The following is a 24470-nucleotide window of genomic DNA, read 5'->3' on the forward strand; positions in this document are numbered from 1 at the left end:
TCCAGCTGGGGCTGCAGGGCAGCTTGCCTCAGTCAGGAGTGGAGGGCCCTGGGGAAGGGGACACAGGGGCCGGAGGCTGCCCTGGGGGATTCAGAACGGGGGTGGGGGTGGAGAACATCCCCAGAAGAGCCAGGACTCACACTGCAGTCTCAGCCTGCAGGGGGAACGGCTGCTCCCCCTCGGCAGTAACAGGAAGTTGCTGGGGAAGAGCCCACTTCACCCAGCCCAGAGCAAAGTGCTTTATGAGAGGGATGTCCCCACACACACTCCACATACCCCCCTCCCTTCAGACACTGGGGGTGGGAAGCGCAGGAGCTGAGAGATTTAAGAGGAAACTTGAGGGCTAGAGCAGGGGGCAAGGTGCAGGGGGTGAGGAGGGATGCCAGGGGGATAGCCCCACTGGAGCTGTGACGCAGGTGAAAGGAGGCTGCCCCCCACACACACACACACCCCGAGGCAGCCAACCTCCCCACCCCCCGCTGCACCAGCTAGCCGCCTGCAGCTCCAGCCGTGGGGGAAGGAAGCGATTCCTCATTCACAGTTTCACTTTAAGAACCAAACCGCAGCAGGCTGCAAAGGGAGCTTTATTCACGCAGCCCCATGCACAGAGAGCAGCGAGAGCGCCCAGATGCACAGGCGCGCACACACACACACACACACACACACACGCGGCACGACGTCCCGCTCAGACAGGCGCCGTGTAGAGGGGTCGATGCACCGGGGCTCGCAGACAGCCGCCCGCAGGCCCAGCAGCTCATCTGTCCACCTCCCCGAAGACGATGTCCTGCGTGCCTGCCGAGGAGAGGGGCCGTTAGATAGGGCAGGGCGGAGACGACTCCTGGCGCCCAGCGAGGCAAAGCCAGTCCTCCTGGCCCCAGGCCCCTTCCCCCTCCCCCCACGCCAAGCCCCTTCTTGGGGGGTCAGGCAGGATGGGCATGGGACCAGCGTCAGGGAATTGAGGGGGTTTAGGGCCCGTCAGGGGGTACCGCCAGCCTTGCTTTGGCCAGAGGAGCTCTCGCGGGCCCCCCCGCCAGCAGCCAAACTCCCTCAAGCCCCCTGCAGGGGAGATGGGGCACCCAGCACACCAGCAGGCCCTGCCCCATGGGCTCAAGAGGAGCCAGGAGTCCCAGGGGGCACGATGCTTGGAGTCAGCGGGGCTGTGCTGGGCCCAGGGCACCCTAGATCTGGCTCTCTGCTTGGCCCTGGCATCTCAAGAAGGCTCCAACCAGCTGGCACCCACATGCCTGCCCAGCAATGCCAGCCACTCTGCATCACCAGCCCCCTCTCCTCCCTGCACCACCTCCTCCCCTCCCCCCGTGCCCAACATACCGATGATGGCCACCACATCTGCCAGCATGTGGCCCTTCGACATCTTATCCAGGCCAGCCTGGGGGGAGAGAGCCAGCGAGTGAGGAGCCAGGCCCAGGCCAGCTGGCTCCATTACCCCAGAGCCCCCCGGCCAGCACAGAGCTGCACATGTGCTGCCAGCTGGACCCCCTCCCTGCTCAAACGGCTGCTTTCTGTTCTGGTTTCCCAAAGGGCCCCGCAAAGCAGCCAGGTCAAGGGCTCTAAGGACAGGCCAGCCCAGCGCCACATGGCCGGCGAGAGCAGGAGCCTGGGCTCCCCGGGGACTGCAGCCAGCTCCGGAACAGCCCTTCCCCAAGGGAAGAGACGCCTGTGTGCCAGCACATGGGACGCAGCAGCCTGGCCAGGCCCTGGAATTACCCTGCCCTCTGGCAGACCTGCAACCGCCTAAGGGGCAACCGGGCAACGGCCTGGAAGTGCAGAGCTACAGCTGGCACGGGAGGGGCGGAGCTACGCAGCCCGAGCCTCGGTGGTCAGGACAATCATTGGCCAGGCTGCCATGGGGCCAGGACACCCAGGCCAACCGGTCTCATCTCACGAGCTGGGCCGGGGGTGGGGGAGGGGGGTACGACTCCTTTTCTTTCTCACTTAGCCCCCCCACCTCCTCAGTGCTATGGTGGGCAACTGGGGCCAGCGCTGACTCCCATGGAACAGTGCCCCCTAATGAGCTCCCCAGCACAGTGCTGGAGCCTGTGCTGGCTTAGAGACCAGAGACCCCAATGAGCTACCCCGGTCGCTCCTGGAAAGTCTCCCATCCCCAGCCCACTCAGCTTGTGGAGCTACAAGCAGTGGGCCAAGCACTAGTGAAGGGAACGAGCGCGCTGTTTTTCTGTAGGTCCTACAAAAACAGCAGTTACTATTTGCCCCTTTCTCAAGCATTCTGGAAGCACCTTCCCCAGAGCAGAGTTTCTGGGCGAAGCCTGGGGTACGAAAGTTCACCAGGCACGTCTTGAGCCTCAACAGCCGGCGCCCGGGGCGTGTCCCTACGGCCTCCCCCGCCCCGCCTACAGCCACCGCCTCTCATGGCAGGTGGGACTGGGGCTGCACACGTAGGGCCTGAATCTCAACCCCAGGCTGGGACCCGGCGTTTCCTGCTCCTTGGCCAAGAGCAGATCCTTCCAGCCCCGGGGCTGCGCAGGACCCCAGTGATCAACGCCCCCCAGCCCAGGACCCCTAGGTGAAGCCTGTACCAACCTCGTCCCCATGAGGGCCCAGCCGCCCTCCACAGCAATGGGGCCCAGTGAGCATTGCCCCCCAGAGCCAGGCTGGAGCTACTCAGCAACAGACCCAGCTGTGCAGGCTGCACCTGGCCAGCAGCTCCACTAGCCACAGGCAAAGCCAGAAGCCCAGGGCTGGCCCTGTGCCCAGTGCAGCCCCTTGGCAGGCTGAGCGGCGGCTGCCCACACTTCCCTTTTCTGTGCCAGGTGCCTTAGGAGCAGCTCGGGTCCCAGCACAGGGAACACGATCCGCAAGGATGGGCAGAGCTCAGATCGTGCTGGGCACGTAGCACCGAGCCACTGCTCACAGCCGCTCCCTGTGCAATGCGGGGAGCCAGAGAGTCCCGGCAGATCCCTAAAGCGACACACACCCAGGACGGTCCCAACAGCACCCCTAAAGCGAGACACCCCATCCCCTCCCCCCAGACTGTCCCAACAGCGTCCCTAAGCGAGACACCCCATCCCCTCCCCCAGACTCTCCCAGTGGCACCCCTAAAGCGAGACACCCCATCCCCTCCCCCCAGACTGTCCCAACAGCGTCCCTAAGCAAGACACCCCATCCCCTCCCCCAGACTCTCCCAGTGGCACCCCTAAAGCGAGACACCCCATCCCCTCCCCCCAGACTGCCCCCATGGCGCCCCTAAGCAAGACACCCCATCCCCTCCCCCAGACTCTCCCAGTGGCACCCCTAAAGCGAGACACCCCATCCCCTTCCCTAGACTCTCCCAGCGGCACCCCTAAAGTGAGAACCTCCCCTTTTCCAGACTACCCCGGCAGCCCCCATCCTCAGGGACTCTCTTACCAGGTGAGCGAAGCCGGGCGCCTTAATCTTGCAGCGGTAGGGGCGGCTGCTGCCGTCAGAGACCAGGTACACACCGAACTCGCCCTACAGGACGGAGTAGGGAGTTGGCGATGCAAGCAGAGACTCTGCAGCCCTCACATAGCCAGACGGCAGCACTGGGCACAGGTGCCCAAGGTGGGGTGGCATTTGGTGCCCCCCCTCCCTGGGTCTTCTCCCATAGGGCCTCCCCCTGCACCTGCTGGGTTGGGTAAGGCAAGCCTATCCCCGCTGCAGCATGAAAGGGGGGGTCCACATGGGCACAAGGCAGCTGGCACAAAGGATTCTGGGACACAACCGAACCCAGCAGCTCTTCACATGACTGAGCAGAACCAGGGACCCATGCGGGGCAAAGGGGCAGGAGGGGAGCAGCTTGGGTTGGGCCTGTCAATAAGCGCCCAGCACAGCCCCCAGCCTACACCCAGAGCTGCCCCAGACACTTCCCTGGGAATCTGGCCCAGTGGTGCCCCCCGGGGCAGCTGGGGCCAATGGAACATCACCATCACTCCCACGGGCAGTGTCAGCAGTGGCCAGCCAGGCTCCGGCTGACTGGCAGGGGCAGCAGCTCTAATGCACCCCCAGGAGCTCAGCCATCTCCCATGGTTTGTAGTGGCACTGGAACATGCCCCCGCCCCCACAGGGCATCGGCCCATAGCCAGGGCTACACCAGGGCACAGCCGGGGGGACCGTGACTCCACTGCCCCCTGTGAGGGAGGAGAGCGCCCAGGGCATAAGCAAAGGGTTGTACGCCCCGCCAAACGGGTACCTTTGGCGCTTCGATGGCCGTGTACGTGGCTCCGGGAGGCACCTGGTAGCCCTCTGTGTATAGCTTGAAGTGATGGATCAGCGACTCCATGGAGGTCTGCGCAGAAGGGAATTCAGAGAGTCAGACAGGTGGCCTGGACCTTCCCAGCCCTAGGCTACAGACTCAGCAATATACGGAACGAACATTTCCACGGGTCCTCACCCCAGCGCAGACACACGGCCCCCAGCAGGAAGGACAGCCGCTCTGGGGCGCCACAGCAGCCTGCCAGACCCAGGACTGGAGCCAGGGCTCTGCCACTGACTCACAGCGCAACACTGGCCCAGTCACTTGGCTTCTCTGCAACTTGCTTCCCCTCCTCTAGATTCCCCAACCCTGCCACCGTGCGTATCGCTACTCATTACCCAGCAACTCTGGGCAGGAAGTGACCAGGAATGCAGTTCCCAGCCCTGGGTGTGGGGCCAGCACCCCGCCTCCTCCATCCCCAGGTGCCGGGTCTTTAGTGACGAGGGGTCAGGGCCCCCGTCTTGGGTCCCATCCAGGTAAAGACATTTCTTCCCCTGTGGGCGACAGCTCCCCTGACCTGCCCCCGTCCCTGGCTGTGTTACCAGGGGCCCCCAATCGAAGGCAGTTTCCATCTGGATTGTGCGTATTGCGGTAGGACGAGAGCAGCCCCATGGCTGCAAAGAGCAAGAGGCCCCAGGCTGAACTCACACGCCAGACACAGGGTGGGAAAAGGAAGGGCTGTTCTCCCCCTGTTGCAGATAGGGAAACTGAGGCACTCAGAGGGCTAGCGACACCCCAGGGTCACCCAGGTCAAGTGCTGGTCACAAGCCCATCTTCCGGCTCATCATCCTCAGTGACTCATATTGTGGCAGCACCTGAGAGCCGAGCCCAGCCCAGCCACTGATGTGCCAGGTGCTGTACAACCTGGAACCTGCTAGCCAAACAGCACTTTCATTTGCATGCTCTCCGAGCACCCGCAGAGCTCGGCACTCCTTAGCAAAGCGGGGTCACGCTACAGGAACAAGGGGAAACAGGAATCGCCCATGGCCAGCAGCCGCACGTGGCTTGCGGCCGTCTTCGCCCACCCAGCTTGGCAGGGATGCCAGAGACCCAGGACGCTGTCACCCTTACAGGGCTGCTGGCCCACTCCCCTTCCAAAGGAACCCCCCTCAGAGAACGGCACGAGAGAGCAGCACCACTGTTCTCCAGCTGGGCTGCAGCCCTGTGCCCCCTCCAGTGAGGCCAGCACCGTGCCCACGGAGGGAAGCGTTACAGTTGAGCCTAGATGTCAGGCGTCCGGACTCTTCAGGGCATACACCCTCCCCCGAAGGCAGGAGCCCTGCCCCGCAGTCCTCAGCTCTGACACGAGCCCCTCCTCCCCCAAGGCTGGGACAGGCTGCAGCACACGTTAGAGATGCTTGTTCCCTCCCCGAGAGTCGAGGCCCCAGGAGCGGGAGGCCCAGCGTTCCTTTACCTTCATCTCCGATCTCTTGGGAGGAGAGACTTTGGCATCATCCACTTTGATCTCCCCCTCGGGCATCTTGTTGAGACTCTGCAGGATGATGCGGAGCGACTGGCGCATCTCCTCCACCCGGCACAGGTACCTGCCGCAGGAGCCGGGGGAGCAGGCTTAGCCCAGGCAATTCCAGCCCACCGGGGGCCAGGCAGGACTGATTGGAACCCTGGGCACCACACGGAGGAGGCTGCTTGGCTCGAGCCACGCCCAGCCTGGCAGGCGACGCCCAGCTCTGCTGGACTGTCTGTGGAAAGGATGCTCAGGGCCCCGTCGGCCCGCGAAGGGAGCTGCTGTCACATGGCTCAGGCCACAGAGAGGCTGCAGAACAGACAGACGCCTCGGGGGGGGGGAGGGGGAAGGAGTGAGTCTGAGAACAGTTCCTGTGCTGCAAGGGCAGCCTTCAGGCGTGTCCCTGAGCAATGAGCACCTCCCACGGGACACGGCCCTCCCTGGGGTTAGCCCCCCCCCCGGAGACCTCATCATGGGACACGGCCCTCCCCGGAGCACCACCCTCTTCCCCTCCCCCCAAACGTGGAAGGCACCTGTCATAGCAGTCGCCTCGCGATCCAACTGGAACATCAAACTCCACCTGGTCGTACACGTCGTAGGGCTGGGTTTTGCGGAGATCCCACTGGATTCCAGAGCCACGGAGCATCACCCCACTGGGAAGGGCAGAGAGGGATGGGTTAGCCGAGCAGTGGGGCCCAGGCTGTGGCTCCACCCCACCCAGGATCCTGGCCTGGCAGTGGCCAGCCCCAGAGATGGCTGAGGAAAGCGTAACCCCCTTCCAGGGGCCATTCCCAAATCCACTGCCAGGGGAAGTTTCTCCCTTAGCTTGGGCACTTGGGATCAGTCTACCTGGCAAGAGCTTCAGACGCTGATTAAACCGCACCCCCCCCCCCCCCCCTCAGGCCACTATTAGCCCATCACTGCTGGGGAAACCGAGGAACAGCGAGGGGGCAGGGGCAGAGTCAGGTACAGATCTCAGGAGTCTGCTCTCCTGGCTCTAGCCACTAGGTGGCGCTGCTGAAGGGAAAACCACAAGCAAGGTATAGTGTGACAGTAGTGCGGCTTCCTTCCCAGACCAGGGACATTTCCTCACGCGCCCACGCCTGGGACTCTCACTGCTTTCGACACCATCAACCTTCCACTGACAGGCCGGCCCATAGGGGAGGGGACAGAGCGCATACAGACCTCATCGTCCCGGGATGCTCCCACCCCCATTCCAGCCTGAGTTACAACACGTTACCCTGGGAAAGGATCATACCTAAAACCGTAATTGAGAGCCTCCTCTGCGGTTACGACTCCAATGTCAACCGTACGATTCTTCCAGATCCGATTGTTAGTGAGCATCTGCCAGGGGACAGGGAGTGAACACCGGGAAACGCCACCCAGCACTCATTCCAAACACTCGGCCCTGGCTGCTCACGGGCACACATACGATACAGCACCCGGGCACCCCAAGCACCCAGAGGCATTTCACCCCACGTATATGCCCTCCCCATCACTGGAATGCAGCTAGCTCTGGAGTGGAACACAGCAGATGTTAACAGACCATGAGCACTTCACACTCTGCACCTCCCTCGATTTCCCCTGCAGCTGGAGACAGGATTCTGCTTTTCCTGCTCTTGATGGTGATGTAATGACAGGGGTTTGACCTTGCCTAGGACACCAGAATCACCACCTTGACTGAGGAAGAGTGCCATGGGATGGTCAAGCGGAGCAGCCCAGCCACCGGGCATAGCGCCTCCACACACAGCGGGGCTTGCTAAGAATTTAGCTCTGCCGTCAGCCTCCCTGCCCCCAGGCACACACAGATTTGCTCACCCTTGTAAAAGCGCACCCCACCCCGTGCTCCCTTCACGCCTGTATTAGCTTATCTGGATCATCTGAGCAGCCACTGGGGGCTGGATCAGTCGACAAAGACCTGGCAGAGGCTGCAGGGGCCGATCCCACGTTGGCCTAACCCAGGGTGGGAGATGGGATGGAATGCACAAAACCATTCTCAAACCCTGAGACATGCGGACTCATGGGGCTGGAGGGGACACAGAATTTCTACGTTCCCAGGTCCCAAGCAGGGGTCCCCTCCCTGGGGAACAGCAGGGGCTGACTGCAGAGAACAATTCCATCCCCAGTTCACACGGCGACTCATCCTGGGAGCCGCACCTCTTCCAACTCATCGATCCGGATGGAGAAGTTCTTGGTGAACTCGTAAATATCGTCCATCAGCCCCAGGGGCAGGTCCTGTGGGGGAGAAAGGGGGTTAGCACAGGGAGAATCTGAGCTCTTCCTGCAGCACATATGTGTGCATGTGGGGCAGGGCTGGAGGGAAGACGACACACACACTCTTGGAGAACTCGGGGGGATCACTCAGCACCCAAGGAGCAGGAGGCCTCAGGGTTGCTGCCAAGTCTGAGAAGTGCTGACAAGGCCCCAGCCATTCCCCACCTTCCCCTGCTGCCTGGCTCGGAGTATCAAGGGACAGAGGAGCCCAGGGTGAGATCCTACCTTGACCTGACCAGCTGCAGGCCCTATGACACCAGTTTGTGGGGAAAGTTAACCTCCGGCTCAGGGCTATGGGCGTGAAACACTCAGCTGCCAGAGTCACATTGTGCCATCTTGTCTGAGCGCTGAGCATCTCCAGCCGGCCGCCTTACAGGCCCTCCATGGTGGGGAAAGGGGATCCTCCCTTGGGGGCCTCTCTCGGGGGGGGCAGAAGGGGGACGCAGCCCCTCCCCAAATAGGGCTCCTGGCAGTGGCAGGGCTGGCAAGAAGCCCTCCCGAGAGGCCAGCATTGCTCTCAGCAGACCGGACTGGACCGGGACAAGGAAGTGCCACTACTGAAGAAAGGGGGAGGGGCTTGGGTGCCCATGCCCAACCCGGCACAAGCTCCTTCTGAGGCTCTGCCCACCCCAGCTCCCCCTGAGCAGCTGCAGACAGGAGGCGGGAGCCAGATCCCTTCATGAGCTGCAGAGGGCGCTGTGGTCCACAGACAAGGGTCTGCGGCCATACCTAGACCTCACGCTGTATCAGCCAATCAGGCCTCCCACACGAGGGAGGCGGACGCAGCTCTGTATGGACCGGGGCAGCGCAGCGCTAGAGGAGAGCTGCATGCTGCTGGCTGTACCTGGTGCACCCCGCCTGGCCGGACGTAGGCCGCATGCATCCGGGCCCCGGAGACCCGCTCATAGAATTCAAACATCTGCAGGGGACAGAAAGAGCACTGCTCACCCACATGCCCAGCACCCGTGGGGCACAGAGCACAAGCAAACCAGGTTGGCTGTCCAGCCTTAAAGTGCCCCCCCAGCCCTGGGGTGATCCCAGCTCTGCAGGATCCACCCCACGGAGCACCCCAGAGATGCTGTTCCCGGGGGCATGGGGAGCAGCCAACGGCTCTCGCTGCCAATGCCCTGGCATGGGCCGGTCACACCCCGGAAGGACCCCGTCCCAGGGCCTGTTTGGTGAACTAGGAAGCACCAGAGTGTTCCACAGAAGGAGGAAATGAGTCAGTCTATCCAAGGCTGCCAGCTGAGCCCCAGCCAGTGCCAAGCAGGGCCAGGGAGCCAGGCAGAAGAGCAGCCCGGGGAAGCACCGTAGCGGAGGAAGACAAAGCAGGATACATGGGGCCTGTGTAATGTACCCCTGGCCTTTGGCACAGAGCTGCTTAGCCACCAATGGCAGAGCTAGCAGCTGATTCATGGGCTACGCCATCTGACTCAGGCTGCTGTCAGCACACGCCCCTGGGGCCAAGGGGGAATTCCTCCCTGGGCCAATCACCCCGCTCCAGATCTGGGGCCTTTGGCGCTGCCTGGGACTGAGCTCCAGGGGTCCTTGGTGACACCGGGCGTTACCTTCCCCGGCTGGGCCAGGAAAATCTCCACCCACCTTAGACAGCACTGGCCTGTTAGCTGCATTTTGGGGCTGGGCACTGGCTGAGGAGGCACGTGCCGTGGCCCATTCAAAGAGACAGGATGCTGGAGCAGAGGGGCCGTCAACTTGTTGGCTTCTGGCTGCCCTGCCCTTCTCCCGCGATGGAGCTGCTGGCTCCGGTTCGAGCCAGCTGTGGGGTTTACCTTCTCTCTCTCCTCGAACATCCAGAAGAAGGGGGTCATGGCCCCGATGTCCAGAGCGTGGGTGGTGAGAGCCATGATGTGATTCAGAAGCCGCGTGAGCTCCCCAAAGAGAACTGGGGGTGGGAGGGAAGAGAGAGCCCCAGTCAGAGAGAGACGGGCAGGCAGAACAGCGCGCGCCCGACACACCCGTGCACACGGGGAAGGGGCAGGCGGGCAGCGCGCGCCCGACACACCCGTGCACAGGGGGAAGGGGCAGGCGGGCAGGGCAGCGCGCGCCCGACACACCCGTGCACAGGGGGAAGGGGCAGGCGGGAGGGCAGCGCGCGCCCGACACACCCGTGCCCAGGGGGAAGGGGCAGGCGGGCAGGGCAGCGCGCGCCCGACACACCCGTGCCCAGGGGGAAGGGGCAGGCGGGCAGGGCAGCGCGCGCCCGACACACCCGTGCCCACGGGGAAGGGGAAGTGCCAGCCGAGGGCTCAGCCCTTCGCAGGCCCAGGGCAGGTCTGTCTTTAGGAAGGATGCAGCAGCAGGAGGCAGGTGCCCAACCCATTGCAGCAAGAAGCCTCCCCCACCTTTCCCCTCCCCCTCTCTCCAGTGCCCTCTTCTGGCCTAATTCAGAACAGCACCAAGGGGCTCTGAGGGGCTGGGCACTGGGTGATGTGGGAGCAGGGGAGGGGTATGAAGGGAGGAGATTCACCCAAGCTCAGAGGGTGCCGAGAGGCTTCTCCTCCCTCAACCCCCACACCTGACGCCCACCAGAGGGAGAGAGAAAGCCAGGGACCCCAGGGCAGTGTTGGGCGCGGGACCCCCAGTTGCTAAAATAGCCTCCCTCAATGCATTATGGGTGATGGGCTCTGGCTAGAAGCACCAAGGCATAAGCCAACTACTGACTGCCAGCTCCTATGCTCCTAGCGAGGGCACAGCCGGCTACCTGGACAAACAAACGGGCATTGGCCTTGGAGACCCCCTGCCAGGGTGCCAGCTAGAAAGCATAGGACAGGAACAATAGGGAGGGGCATATGGAGGAGGATTGGGGAGGGGCTGACTGTCTTCGGGACCCGGCTCCACAGAGCCAAGGCAGCCAACATGAGCTCGGGAAGGGGACACAGGTCAAGAGGAGGGGAACACTCACCTCGGATCCACTGAGCCCTCAGGGGCGGAGTGATGTTTAGCAGCTTCTCCACTGCCAGGGAGTAGGCCTGTTCATTGCACATCATGGACACGTAGTCGAGCCGATCGAAATACGGCAAAGCCTGCGACAGAGAACAGGCTGCAAACCCCCATCCGGCACGCGGCAGGACCACTGCCTGCAGACAGCCTGGCGCTGGGAACACACCAACCCTCACGGGGCCAGTTACAAAGCAGGGATCCCTTCACCCATCCCTGAGCAGAGGAACCGCACCCAGTGCCACTGTCCCAGAGCAGGGGAGGAGCCCAGCAGCCAGCTAGAATTGCAGGGGTGCTGGGGTCATTCCAGCCACCCCGAGATGAGATTGGACAAGGGCACTTGAGTCAGCACCCTGGCCTTGCAAAATACGCAGAGCACCAGCAGCAGACAGGGCTCAATTTCACATCTTGTCGAAAGGCAGCCCGGTGCCTCGGGCACTGCTTCAGCGCTGAGAGGGGAGAGCGCTCCCCGTGGACTCGCCATCGCAGGGCTAGCAGGGAGTCACCCACCCAAGGCCCAACTCTGCTTAGCCACAAGACCCGGCACAATCAAAGTAACATACGTGCAGGTCTGCCACCCTGGGAGTCTAAGAGCAGCCCCACTGCGCACAGGGAGGGCCCAGCCTAAAGCCTACATCAGTGGTCCCCAAACTTTTCCTCTCACATCCCCCTTACAAGTAACAGAATGTATTCGCACCCCCCCCATTCTCCCAGACCAGGAGCACAGCCGGCAGCGGGGCCCAGGAGCCGGCCCACAGAGCAAGGGCCACAGCCCAGCCAGGGCTGGAGCAGAGCTAGGGGAAGAGTGGGGCTGGGTGGCACCCCCTCTCTGCCCCCTTGTGGGGGCTGGCGTGGGCCCCACCGCGCACACACCCCTGGACGTTCCTCCACATCCCCCTAAGGGGGCGGGCCCCACAGTTTGAGAACCGCTGGCCTAGACAGTTGGACGTTTCTTAGGGCACACGTACCCCGTGTAATTCCTTTGCTGAGATGAGAACCAGAGTACGTGGCTTTGTACCGAGATCAGCGTGAGGGGTTGGAGAGCCCCGGTGCAGGTCTCCCTCAGCCTTAATCTCCAAGGCCAAAGCAGCACCGCAGTGAGAAACCCCTGCTCCTCGAACATTTCACAGTCCAAAGGAAGTTACAGTCCAACAAATGACTACAACTCCCAGAAGGCTTTGCTCTCCACATTCTACAGCTTCGTCCTGTTCACCTACAAGTCAATAGCTACAGCTGTGGCCTGCTGAGTTTAGAGCAGACAGAGGAAAGTTCCTGCCTGCCACCGAATCCTAAACTGCCTGCAAGGCCCATGTGAACAGCCTTCCAAGGCTGGTGCCTGGGGGTCAGATCACAATGCTGTGTCTCTGCAGGGCATGCACGGCACTGCTCGCACACCTAGGCAGCAGCACTCGGATTGCTGTCACTCGGCGTCCCCGGCACTACGCAGCTGGCGGCTGACCCTCTCCTCTGAAGATAAAGCGGGGGGAGCGGTGCTGCGGAAGCCACACAGATTCAGTGCTGCCGACGACACTGATGGTGCCTCACCAGGGCTCTGTGGTGTAAAGCAGGAGGAGCTCCGCTGAAGTCAATGCGCCAGCGAGATCTGAATCCATCCTTCCAGCCCCCAGCTGCTGGCCTAGCCCCTGGACAGAGCTGTACTGCACACGCTCTCTGTGCCTCTAGAACAGCAGCACAGAGGAAGGGAACTGTCAGATCATCTGCACCCCCCCGTGTACAGGCAGGGAAACTGAGGCACGGAGGTGTGTCGTGACCTGCCCAAGGAGTCTGTGACAGAACCAGGATCCTGACCCTCATATCCTTCCTCTAGCCCTCAAACACCCCCTCTGAACAGCACTGAGTCAGCGCATGAGGGCCTGAAAGTGAAACAGAACCGGCTGGCATGAGGGAAGCACCAGCCCCCAGCAAGCTGAGCAGGGAAGTGAAACTTGGCATGTTTCCCCATGGAGGTAGGAGCTCTGCCCCCGCCCAGAGCCTGGCACAAACACTGGCTAACGCTGATGAGCTGAACAGCGCCCCCACAACGAGTCACCAGCCCAAAGGGCCTTCATCATTCACTGTCCACCCCAAGCTGGCTGCCTCCCTGTTCTGACAGAGGGGAGCGCTGCTTCCCAGTCACTCAACGCTCACCCTGGTCCTGCTCCCGCTCTGTGGGCAAACTGGCAGCATGTGCCCGCCTGCCTCCCCCCGACTTACGGGGCACGAGTGGGGACTCGCTCACTGGGAATCGCCGGCCTCTGAAGGCCAGCCAGGCGCTTACGCTCTGTGCCGCTACAGCCAGCTTGGGCCGCCAAGGGAGCGCGTCACTAAGCTGCCTCTGCCTTGGCTGCATGCCCCGAGCGCGTCCAGAGCGCTCTGGCACCCGCAGCTCTGCCTGGCTCCCGCCCCATGTTTACTGGGCTGGATTACTTTAAGTGCTACTTCCCCAGCGGCTAGAAAGGTTACATCTGATCCGGACAGTAAATCAAGGGAGCTCCGTTTACAAGGCCCTAATGCAAAGTCTGGCAGGACACTCCATCTTCCCAGCTTCCTCGGAGGCTGCTGACGTCTCTTGTTAAACAAGAGACACACACGTGCGCGTTTTTTGTCCTGCTTGTGTCAGCCCTTGTTCTTTCCTCCAAGGGGCAGGACCTTGGCGTTCCCTACCGCCGCCCTGCCCACGGCGCCTGAGGGTCCCAAAGCGTTTTACAAACAGGGATCAGAGCCCATGACCCCAGGTCAGACAGGGCAGTATTGCCCCTTACAGAGAGGGAAACGGACTTGCCCCACAGTGAGTGAACTGGGACTGGAACCCAGGAGTCCTGGCTGCCGCTCGCCTACGCAAGCCACTGGACAACACTCTCTCTCTTTAAAGAGAGACGCTCTGCTCCCTGCTGCTTCTTCCTGCCCCCCCCCCCCCCCGAGATGCCCCCCAAATACCCCTGCCACTGAAAGGGACAGGCTCCCCAGGTCACTCTGCAGTATGGGCAAGGCAGACTGCCTCCAGAGCCCCCCACTCGCCCGCCAGGTGGGGCTAGGTAGGAATGCACTGGGCAGCCGGGACAGCATTGCTGACTGCAGGGCAGGGCTGTGGGGCAGAAGAGCAGGGAGCCCTGAAGTCCTGATTTGGCCTGGGCACAAAAGCCCCTGGAGCACTGCGGGAGCGCACAACGGAGCTGCAGGCCAATGGAGCCCACCACACTGCTGCCCTGGGATTGGGGTGTCCAGGCAGGGACCTGGGGTCACAGTCCCCTCACTGTTACCTGGAGATAGGTCTTGTACTCAATGAGTTTCTCTGTGCCGCGGTGCAGCAGGCCGATGTGGGGGTCACATTTCTTCACAGTCTCTCCGCTCAGCTCCATGACAAGCCGCAGGACCCCGTGGGCGGCTGGGTGCTGGGGCCCAAAGTTCAGCGTGAGGTTGGAGACTTTCTTCTCAGCTGGGGGGTCCTTGTCTGCTCAGGCACGGGGAGAGCAAGAGAGGCCGTGAGATGGCAGGGTGCACCTCCGGACAGGGGAGAGCACTCCAGGGAGACCCACGGCCCTCCTGCCCCACTGCACTAGAAAGGCTGAGCAGGACGAGAGCTCGGGGATGGAAGGGAATTCAGGCCCCACAGTTCATGCCCCACAGCTGGGAAGCCCTATTCCACCCCTCCCGGCCAGTGCGATTCCCATCACTTCCCTGGCAAAACTGAGGAGCATCTCTGTCCAGCAGTTCAGCCTTGCAGAGCACTGGGCTCGTCTATGGGTGCAGCCGCCCCAGGCCTGTCGCTCTAAGGCCTCCCTGCTCATCTCACATTACGCAGGGGGTTCGTTGGCTCTCTGGGCAACCCGAGTGAGTGCGCCCCACCGTTTGCTGTGCCCAGCGCGAGCTAAAGAGCGGCGAGCCCCCACGCGAGTCCAGAGGCCGGGGGGCTGTGGTGAGGAGGGAGAGCGGGAGCGAAGAGCGCTTGCCTTGGAGGGGCCACCCAAGAGGAAGCCTCGTCTGGGCCAAACTGTCCCAAACTTGGCCTCTGCCCAGCAGGGGAGCGGGGGGGAAAATCTTGCAGGCGTCTCATGAAAAAACTGACCACATTTCCCTCTCTGCACGCCTCCCGGGGCTGCTGAAGTGGGGGAATTCCCAACGTGAGCCGCCGTAGCCCGGGCAGAGCTCTGCTCTGCCATGCCAGAAAGCATCACACTGAGCAAGGCTGCACTTCCAAATCCACCCCCCGGGCCTGCAGGCTGCCCCCTAGCTCCTGCCGAGCTCTGAGTAGCCGGCCCTTGGGGGCTTTCCCATTCCAGCTTGAGTCATTGCTCCTTTGCAGATACACCTCTTCCTCGATATAACGCTGTCCTCGGGAGCCAAAAAATCTTACCGCATTATAGGTGAAACTGTGTTATATCGAACTTGCTTTGATCCACCGGAGTGCGCAGCCCCGCCCACCCCGGAGCACTGCTTTACCATGTTATATCCGAATTCATGTTATATTGGGTCGCGTTATCTCGGGTAAAGGTGTAGTTCAAGAAGAGTCTCTTGAGCTCAGGTTTCTCTTGGACTCTCGCGACCCGCAGGCACCGCCCCTCGGGGACGATAAACTCCAAGGACAATCGCAACAGCCAAAGCAACTGCACCTCGCTGAGCTCCGTTAGAGTCGCTGTAGCATTCGCACATCGTGGAATTTCACGAGCTCGCCGGCAGAGTCGGCAGCCCCACAGTGACTCAGCACAGGGAAGCTCATGTACATGGTTCCCACAACGGCAGGCCTAGCGCTGCTCACCTGGACACACAGCGCTAAACCACAGTAACTCCCCCCCCGCCCTCCAAACACATGTGAAGAGCAGCAGACTGCTAGGGACAACTCCACAGCCACGCAGCCCATCCGTCACCATCCCCGAATACACCCCCCCCCCCCACAACAAGCATTCCCCCCAACAGTGTCACACACAGAATGTGCATTCGCCTCTTTCTTCCTTCAGCTGCCAAGATCAGAGCCTTCACAGGAGGGGAGCATGCCCCATAATGCATTCTGCATGGGGGGAGAAATCCCTTCCTGACCACTGCAGCAGGCAGCTCACACCATGACACGCTAGTCAGCCGTCCTTAACTCAAATATTATAGGTCAGATGTTAGCCTGCCTAAGATTGATTGTTTTCCAATCCATCGGCAGCACATGTCTCAGTGACCGGAAACACAGCGAATGCGTCCACAGGTCTGCCGGCTACCGAGACACTTGGCTTAAAGGGACAAGCCAGCTAAAAATCCCAGTCAGCACTTCACGCAAAATGCCTTTTCCTTGTAACTAGCAGCAGCATGAATTACAGCAAGGGGAAAACTTCTATCCTGACTTCTTCCCACTGAGGCTCTCCCCCCACTTCCTGCGTTCGGGGTCTTGTTTTCTAATCTCGCACACAATACCTAGGGTTTAGATTTGCAGCTGAGGGATGTTTCATGGACTTTAAGACCAGAAACGACTATTCTGAACATCTAGCCTGACCCGCATAGCACAAGCCAGAGAATTTCATTTCAGGATTCCTGTGTCCAGCCCATATCTCGGGGTGGAGCTACAAATCTTTTAAAGACAACACCTTAAAGACTTCTCCTGACAGCAAATCCACCAAACCCCTCAGTACATTGTTCCAGTGGCTACCTGCCCTCACTAATAAAGATTTGTGCCTTATTTGTAGTCTGAATTAGTCTAGCTTCAGCTTCCAGCCACTGGATCAAGTTATGCCTTTTTCTGGCAAATTAAAGAGCCATCTTCTATCAGAAACCTCTTCCCCAGGTAGGTGCCTGTAACTGAAGTCACCTCTTAACCTTCATTGGATAAACTAACTAGACGGAGCTTTTTTTAGTCTCTCAGGCAGGTTTCCCAGTCAGTGAATCATTCATTGGGATGATTTAGTTGGGGATTGGTCCTGCTTTGAGCAGGGGATTGGACTAGGTGACCTCCTGAGGTCCCTTCCAACCCTGATATTCTAGGATTCCTGTGGCTCTTTTCTGAAACCTGTACAATTTGTCAGCAGTTGGTTTGAAGCACGGGCACCAGAATTACACACAGTATCCAGTAATACCTATACAGCTAGAGGATCACATAAGCCCTCTTAGCTACCGTATCACACAACTCCTATCCAATTGGTTAGCTACCAGGACACGCACACACCCAACTAACCCAGCCCAACTAGAGCGGAGCGCAATTTTTTTAACCACTTTTTTTTTTTTTTTTGGGGGGGGGGGGGAGGAGGAGGAGATGCAGATTCGGGTCAACTGAAACGTTTTGTGAATTTGTGACTCAAACCAATCCCCCCCCAGCATGGCCAGCAAACCCAAACATCAGTTATTCCTATACCCTATTCAGTCACCGCACTCCAGGATGCTGCCTCCCATCCTGTCAGCGTGACCTGCAGTCTCTGCTTGTGTTTGGCTGTGTTAAAACGTAGGTTCAAATCAGCCCATCTTACAAGGCAATCCCTAGCGCTCTGTATAACTGACCTGTCCCCATCATCGCTTCATGCACAGAGCAGTTGTGTTTGGGTTTCAGATGCAGCAAAGAGACGTCTCAAACCCAAAACCCTGTTTCCACTTACATTAAAATAAAAGCCATGGAATCATTTCTATAAAAAGGGAGATGCTGGTTACAAAAAAAACAAAAAGAAAACACACAACCAAACCCAGACTTATTTCTTTACCCAGATCACCTTAAACTAAGGAAGCTCCCTCCACGCTGACCACATTTGTTTTCCCGCGATCTCAGCTGGGACAATGTAAGGCACCGATTCAGCAATACGCTCCGTGAAAATACAGGGGTCCATCTACACAGAGCTCACTACAAGATCAGGCCCAAGAGGGCTCCTCAGCTGCAATCCAGTGATGGGGACTGCACACCCCAGCGGCAGGTTTGGCTCCAAACTTAAAACATGACAACCACCAACACAAGAGCATCCGCATGGTGATGATGCATTTAATGGGGCAGGTGCCTTCGACAGAACTCACCATTCCAGGGAACCACCCACTTCTCATTCTCCTTGGTGGGGTACATGACCACACCTGCAAACTGCTTGGCCCACTCGACATCCGGCTGCCACTGCTTTGAGCCTCTGGACACAGAGATAAGGAAAGGGTGTCAAACCTGCCTGTCTCTAGTCTCAGACTCCATGGGCTTTTAAAAGGGTTGTTGCCAGGCAGGTAGGGGAGGAAGGGAGAAGAAGGGGATCGAAAGCGAGACTCTTTCTTGGATGGGTGAGCTTCATCCTGGGGAAGGCAGCGGTTTGGCAGCCCAGGAGCCTATTTCTCCGTAGTTTGGGGAGCAGCAGTACAAGCTGCCCACATATTGCTCCCCACCAACTGCCCTCAAGCCTGACCGCATGGGGCTTGTCTAAGGATGACGGGAGTTCAGTCTCCATGGCCAACTCAATCCTTGTTCTTGCTTCTCTGCCAATGGGTCAGTTATCATCAACGGGGGGGGGAAGAAGAGACACGACACTTTTGTGCCATGCATAGTCATGCAGTGGGAGCAAGACAGCCTCTCCACTAATTTCATAAACCATCAAAATCCAGACTTGCACGGGCAGGATTTGAACCGGTAACCATGCAGAGAAAGGTTTCATGGCTCATTCCCAAGTGCCTGAGCTAGCTAGTCTCCTAGATCAAGCATCATCAGCAAGGAAGTGCACCTGCCCCACAAGCTAGGGAGCTTGTATGACAGCCACCCAGTAGCCGCCCAGTGACAGGAACCAGTCAGGAGCATGGCAGTTTGGTTTCTGCAGTTTCTGGGTCCTGTTTGCAGCAGCTGGAGTAACAAAGTGAACAGCCCCACAGCATGCACGAAGACCTATGGTAAGAGCCAAGTACAGTGTCCTTACGAGGGGGCTGGAGAATGGGTCCCCATGTGGGGAGCTGGCAATGCCCAGGGGGAGGGGAGGAGACAGGGAGAGGAGGGCAATGCCCGGGAGGCAGGGGAAGGATCCCTAAGGAAGAGTAAGATCCCAAGAGAACAGGAGGCAGGGGAGACATTAAATTAGCTTTTTCCACATCCTCTTAGATCGCAGGCCCTGGTTCTCATGGGAAACTTTAATCACCCTGATATCTGCTGGGACAGCAATACAGCGGTGCACAGACAATCCAGGAAGTTTTTGGAAAGAGTAGGGGACAATTTCCTGGTGCAAGTGCTGGAGGAACCAACTAGTGGCAGATCTCTTCTAGATCTGCTGCTCATAAACCGGGAAGAATTAGCAAGGGAAGCAGAAGTGGATAGGAACCTGGGCGGCAGTGACCATGAGATGGTCGAGTTCAGGATCCTGACAAAAGGAAGAAAGGAGAGCAGCAGAATACGGACCCTGGACTCCAGAAAAGCAGACTTTGACTCCCTCAGGGAACTGATGGGCAGGAGCCCCTGGGAGAATAACATGAGGGGGAAAGGAGTCCAGGAAAGCTGGCTGTATTTTAAAGAATCCTTATTGCGGTTGCAGGAACAAACCATCCCGATGTGTAGAAAGAATAGTAAATATGGCAGGCGACCAGCTTAGCTTAACAGTGAAATCCTTGCTGATCTTCAAGACAAAAAAGAAGCTTACAAGAAGTGCAAGATTGGACAAATGACCAGGGAGGAGTATAAAAATATTGCTCAGGCGTGCAGGAGTGAAATCAGGAAGGCCAAATCACACTTGGAGTTGCAGCTAGCAAGAGATGTTAAGAGTAACAAGAAGGGTTTCTTCAGGTATGTTATCAACAAGAAGAAAGTCAAGGAAAGTGAGGGCCCCTTACTGAATGAGGGAGGCAACCTACTGACAGAGGATGTGGAAAAAGCTAATGTACTCAATGCTTTTTTTGCCTCTGTCTTCACAAACAAGGTCAGCTCCCAGACTGCTGCACTGGGCAGCACAGTATGGGGAGGAGGTGACCAGCCCTCTGTGGAGAAAGAAGTGGTTCAGGACTATTTAGAAAAACTGGATGTGCACAAGTCCATGGGGCCGGATGCGCTGCATCCGAGGGTGCTAAAGGAGTTGGCGGATGTGACTGCAGAACCAATGGACATTATCTTTGAAAACTCATGGCGATCGGGGGAGATCCCGGATGACTGGAAAAAGGCTAATGTAGTGCCAATCTTTAAAAAAGGGAAGGAGGAGGATCCGGGGAACTACAGGCCAGTCAGCTTCACCTCAGTCCCTAGAAAAATCATGGAGCAGGTCCTCAAGGAATCAATTCTGAAGCACTTAGAGGAGAGGAAAGTGATCAGGAACAGTAAGCATGGATTCACCAAGAGCAAGTCATGCCTGACTAACCTAATTGCCTTCTATGAGGAGATAACTGGGTCTGTGGATGAGGGGAAAGCAGTGGATGTGTTATTCCTTGACTTTAGCAAAGCTTTTGATACGGTCTCCCACAGTATTCTCGCCAGCAAGTTAAAGAAGTATGGGCTGGATGAATGGACTATAAGGTGGATAGAAAGCTGGCTAGATCGTCGGGCTCAACGGGTAGCGATCAACGGCTCCATGTCTAGTTGGCAGCCGGTTTCAAGCGGAGTGCCCCAAGGGTCGGTCCTGGGGCCGGTTTTGTTCAATATCTTCATTAATGATCTGGAGGATGGCGTGGACTGCACTCTCAGCAAGTTTGCAGGTGACAAACTGGGAGAAGTGGTAGATACACTGGAGGGTAAGGATAGGATACAGAGGGACCTAGACAAATTAGAGGATTGGGCCAAAAGAAACCTGATGAGGTTCAACAAGGACAAGTGCAGAGTCCTGCACTTAGGACAGAAGAATCCCATGCACTGCTACAGACTAGGGACCAAATGGCTAGGAAGCAGTTCTGCAGAAAAGGACCTAGGCATTACTGTGGACGAGAAGCTGGATATGAGGCAACAGTGTCCCCTTGTTGCCAAGAAGGCTAACGGCATTTTGGGCTGTATAAGTAGGGGCATTGCCAGCAGATCGAGGAACGTGATCATTCCCCTCTATTCAAAATTGGTGAGGCCTCATCTGGAGTACTGTGTCCAGTTTTGGGTCCCACACTACAAGAAGGATGTGGAAAAATTGGAAAGAGTCCAGCGGAGGGCAACAAAAATGATTAGGGGGCTGGAGCACATGAGTTATGAAGAGAGGCTGAGGGAACTGGGATTGTTTAGTCTTCAGAAGAGAAGAATGAGGGGGGATTTGATAGCTTTCAACTACCTGAAAGGGGGTTCCACAGAGGATGGATCTAGACTGTTCTCAGTGATACCTGATGACAGAACAAGGAGGAATGGTCTCAAGTTGCAGTTAGGGAGGTTTAGTTTGGATATTAGGAAAAACTTTTTCACTAGGAGGGTGTGAAGCACTGGAATGGGTTACCTAGGGATGTGGCAGAATCTTCTTCCTTAGAGGTTTTTAAGGTCAGGCTTGACAAAGCCCTGGCTGGGATGATTTAGTTGGGAATTGGTCCTGCTTTGAGCAGGGGGTTGGACTAGATGACCTCCTGAGGTCCCTTCCAACCCTGATATTCTATGATTCTATGAGAGGTGCCAAGGAGACAGGGGAGGGCAGCGGGAAATCCCAGGGAAGGTGGGGTCCCCACCAGGGGAGATGACAATGCCCTGGGGGTGCAGGACATGGGAGAAGGGTCCCGAGGGAGGGGCAGGAGGCAGAGGAAGGGTCCCAGTGGGGAAGAAACGGGGGAGGAGTCCCCGAGGAATAGGTCATGGGGGCAGGCAGGAGGAGATCCCAGGGGAGAGGTCCGCGGAGGGGTGGGGGTGGCCGCAGGAGGCAGGGAAGGCAGAGGGAGATCCCAGGGAAGGGGGAGTCCTGGGGGGGGGGGGGAAATGCCCAGAAGGGTCCGGGGGGGGAGAAGGCAGGGGGGGGGGGGCCGGGGGACAGGGGATGGGATCCGGAGGGGGTGGCAGGGGGGGGGTCCCGGGGGACAGGGGATGGGATCCGGGGGGGGGAGGCAGGGGGGGGTCCCGGGGGACAGGGGATGGGATCCGGGGGGGGTGGCAGGGGGGGGGTCCCGGGGGACAGGGGATGGGATCCGGAGGGGGTGGCAGGGGGGGGTCCCGGGGGACAGGGGATGGGATCCGGAGGGGGTGGCAGGGGGGGGGTCCCGGGGGACAGGGGATGGGATCCGGAGGGGGTGGCAGGGGGGGGGTCCCGGGGGACAGGGGATGGGATCCGGAGGGGGAGGCAGGGGGGGGGTCCCGGGGGAGAGGGGATGGGATCCGGAGGGGGGAGGCAGGGGGGGGGGTCCCGGGGGACAGGGGATGGGATCCGGGGGGGGAGGCAGGGGGGGGGTCCCGGGGGACAGGGGATGGGATCCGGGGGGGGAGGCAGGGGGGGGGTCCCGGGGGACAGGGGATGGGATCCGGAGGGGGGGGAGGCAGGGGGGGGTCCCGGGGGACAGGGGATGGGATCCGGGGGGGGAGGCAGGGGGGGGGTCCCGGGGGAGAGGGGATGGGATCCGGGGGGGGAGGCAGGGGGGGGGTCCCGGGGGACAGGGGATGGGATCCGGGGGGGGAGACAGGGGGGGGGCCCGGGGGAGAGGGGATGGGATCCGGGGGGGGGGGGAGGCAGGGGGGGGTCCCGGGGGACAGGGGATGGGATCCGGAGGGGGTGGCAGGGGGGGGGTCCCGGGGGACAGGGGATGGGATCCGGGGGGGGGAGGAGGCAGAAGGGGAGCTCCCAAGGGAGAGGTGCCAGGGGCAGGTCGCGGGGAGGGGGGAATCGAGGGTGCGGGCAGGCTCCGGGCTGGGTCTCACCTGCTCGGCGCTACCCCCAGCCGGAGCCCCGGGAGCCATGCCCCTGAAGGTGCCCGCAGCCTCCGCAGAGCCCTAAGCGCCGCCATCTTCCCAGCGGCGCCGCGGCGAGCCGGGACGGAAGTACACGGCCGCCCTCTGCAGCTTCAACGCGATAAGAAAGGCTGGCGGTGAGCCGCCATCTTTAGTGAGGGCAAAGGAGGCGTCTTGGCAATAGCCGGAAAACCGGGCCGGCGCCGCCATGACCAACAGCGCAGCTGGCCGCCATGTTTAGTACGGGCAACATCCGGGACACCAACTCGATTCCTTCTCCGTGGCCGCGTTCAAGGTGCTTCCATCTTTCCTATGGGTAATATCCGGGAGCCTGTCCTGGCTTCACCGCCCATACAACCCCGGCATGCGCAGTGAAGGTGGACACCATCTTTACTTTGGGCACAGGCAGCCTCGCTGCTTTGTCTCCCTTCCAGTGGAATGGCCTGAAGAACAGCAGGGCGCCATGCTGGATGAGGGCATCCTGGGAGAGATGGGGGCACCTGGCCTGGCTCTATGATCAGAGCACCAGGGGGGCCTTTCCTGGGGCTGACCCCCCAGGGCAGGGCCTGGGCAGCCACAGGCTGGGCCCGGCTCCCGAGCGCGGCTCCCCCAGAGTTGGGCGCTCAATGGGAGGTGGATTTGAGGTCCCCTCCCATTGCCCCCCATAGCTCCCTGCCCCTCTCCCTCCCCCCGCAGAGCCCCCAGACCTCCACCCTTCCTCTCAGCCATGCCCCCCGAGCCGCCTGCAGCCCTGAGTCATGGAGCACCTGGTGCCAGGGATTCTGGGACACGTCCGTGCAAAGACCCAATGGCATGTGGCTGAGCAGAACCAGAGCGCCATGGGGCTGGGCTGGGAGGGGAGCTACCAGGCCCTGTGGTGAGTAGCCACAGCAAAGCCAGGACTGCTCAGGGCAGAGCTGAGCCCGCAGAGCGGGAGTAGCAGGACTGGGGGCTCCTGCCTGGTGGGATTCCCAGGGATCCTTGTCAGCCGGTTCCTGCTGGCTCCAGCTGGCAGCGAGGTTTAGGAACAGAGCAATGGGTCTCGTTCCGCTAGTCCCTGGCTGCTGCTTCCTGGGGCTGTCGCTCCAACAGAGGCCAGGCAAAGGATCCCAGACTCTACTGGGCCTTCTGCTAAGCCGGGAAGTGCCCATTCAGCTCATGGCTCAACCCCCTTTGTCTGTCCTTGTGGAGCCAAGATTATCTACAGTGATTACAGCAACTGCGCTGATGCTGCCCTTGGGCACTGGGATGGGGCTGCGGAGAGCTGGCAGTGCAGTGGGACACAGCTGGGAGCCCTGCTGGGCATTAAGTCAAGATGCTGTCCTTGGGGTGAAATCATCTGGGAGGAGGAGACTTAGTCAGCTGCCTGGAGAGCCCTGAATGGGCGGTCAAAGGTTTGGAACCAGCTGCAACATCAACTGCATATGTCCGGGAGACTGGCAACAAGACGAGGCCCCCGCCCCGCTCAGACCTTCTGCCTTGTTGGAGAAGGGCTCTGCTCCAACCCTGCTTTCAACAGAGGGGGCACCGCGGGCAGCCTCTGAGACACCACACTGGGCAACAGCCAAGACCCCAAGCTTGTGCTCTTCTGAGGGTCAGCGAGGATGCCCAGGAGCCAGCGCTGTTGGGGGATTGTCCTGCAGGAAAAGTGCTGAATCAGTCCTGGAGCGGGCACACGGAGCAGCCCCCACAGCTGTTCTCCTGGCAGGTAGGGAGGCGGCCGCAGGGTGAGGAGAAGGGCTGGGCATGGAAAGAGGGGCTGAGTGTGGAAAAAGTCCCTTCAGTTGGGTTCT

At 59.9% G+C, this 24470-nt stretch overlaps 1 protein-coding gene across 1 annotated transcript; it reads right to left on the reverse strand.

Annotated features, from left to right (window-relative positions):
* Nucleotides 1-568: 568 nt before the first annotated feature.
* NDUFS2 (NADH:ubiquinone oxidoreductase core subunit S2) lies at nt 569-22768 on the reverse strand. Its single transcript, XM_054011025.1, has 14 exons — nt 22648-22768; nt 17916-18019; nt 14207-14397; nt 10912-11032; nt 9779-9891; nt 8833-8907; nt 7872-7949; nt 6973-7058; nt 6248-6367; nt 5664-5793; nt 4187-4282; nt 3385-3468; nt 1330-1387; nt 569-792 (listed from the first exon to the last, which is right to left on the reverse strand). Exons 1-14 carry the CDS (start codon nt 22731-22733, stop codon nt 755-757), a joined length of 1380 nt encoding a protein of 459 aa, XP_053867000.1. The 5' UTR covers nt 22734-22768; the 3' UTR covers nt 569-754.
* Between the last annotated feature and the right edge of the window lie 1702 nt (nt 22769-24470).

This window comes from Malaclemys terrapin, chromosome 21 (genome assembly GCF_027887155.1).
Source record: "Malaclemys terrapin pileata isolate rMalTer1 chromosome 21, rMalTer1.hap1, whole genome shotgun sequence".
Classification (NCBI taxonomy): Eukaryota; Metazoa; Chordata; order Testudines; family Emydidae; genus Malaclemys; species Malaclemys terrapin.

Coding starts and splice junctions, on each gene's coding strand:
- NDUFS2 (XM_054011025.1), bottom strand. CDS start 22,733: ATGGCGGCGCTTAGGGCTCTGCGGAGGCTGCGGGCACCTTCAGGGGCA. Junction 14,398..17,915: donor GTGGGTGGTTCCCTGGAATG/GTGAGTTCTGTC, acceptor GTGCCTGAGCAG/ACAAGGACCCCCCAGCTGAG. Junction 9,892..10,911: donor GAGGGCTCAGTGGATCCGAG/GTGAGTGTTCCC, acceptor TCCCACCCCCAG/TTCTCTTTGGGGAGCTCACG.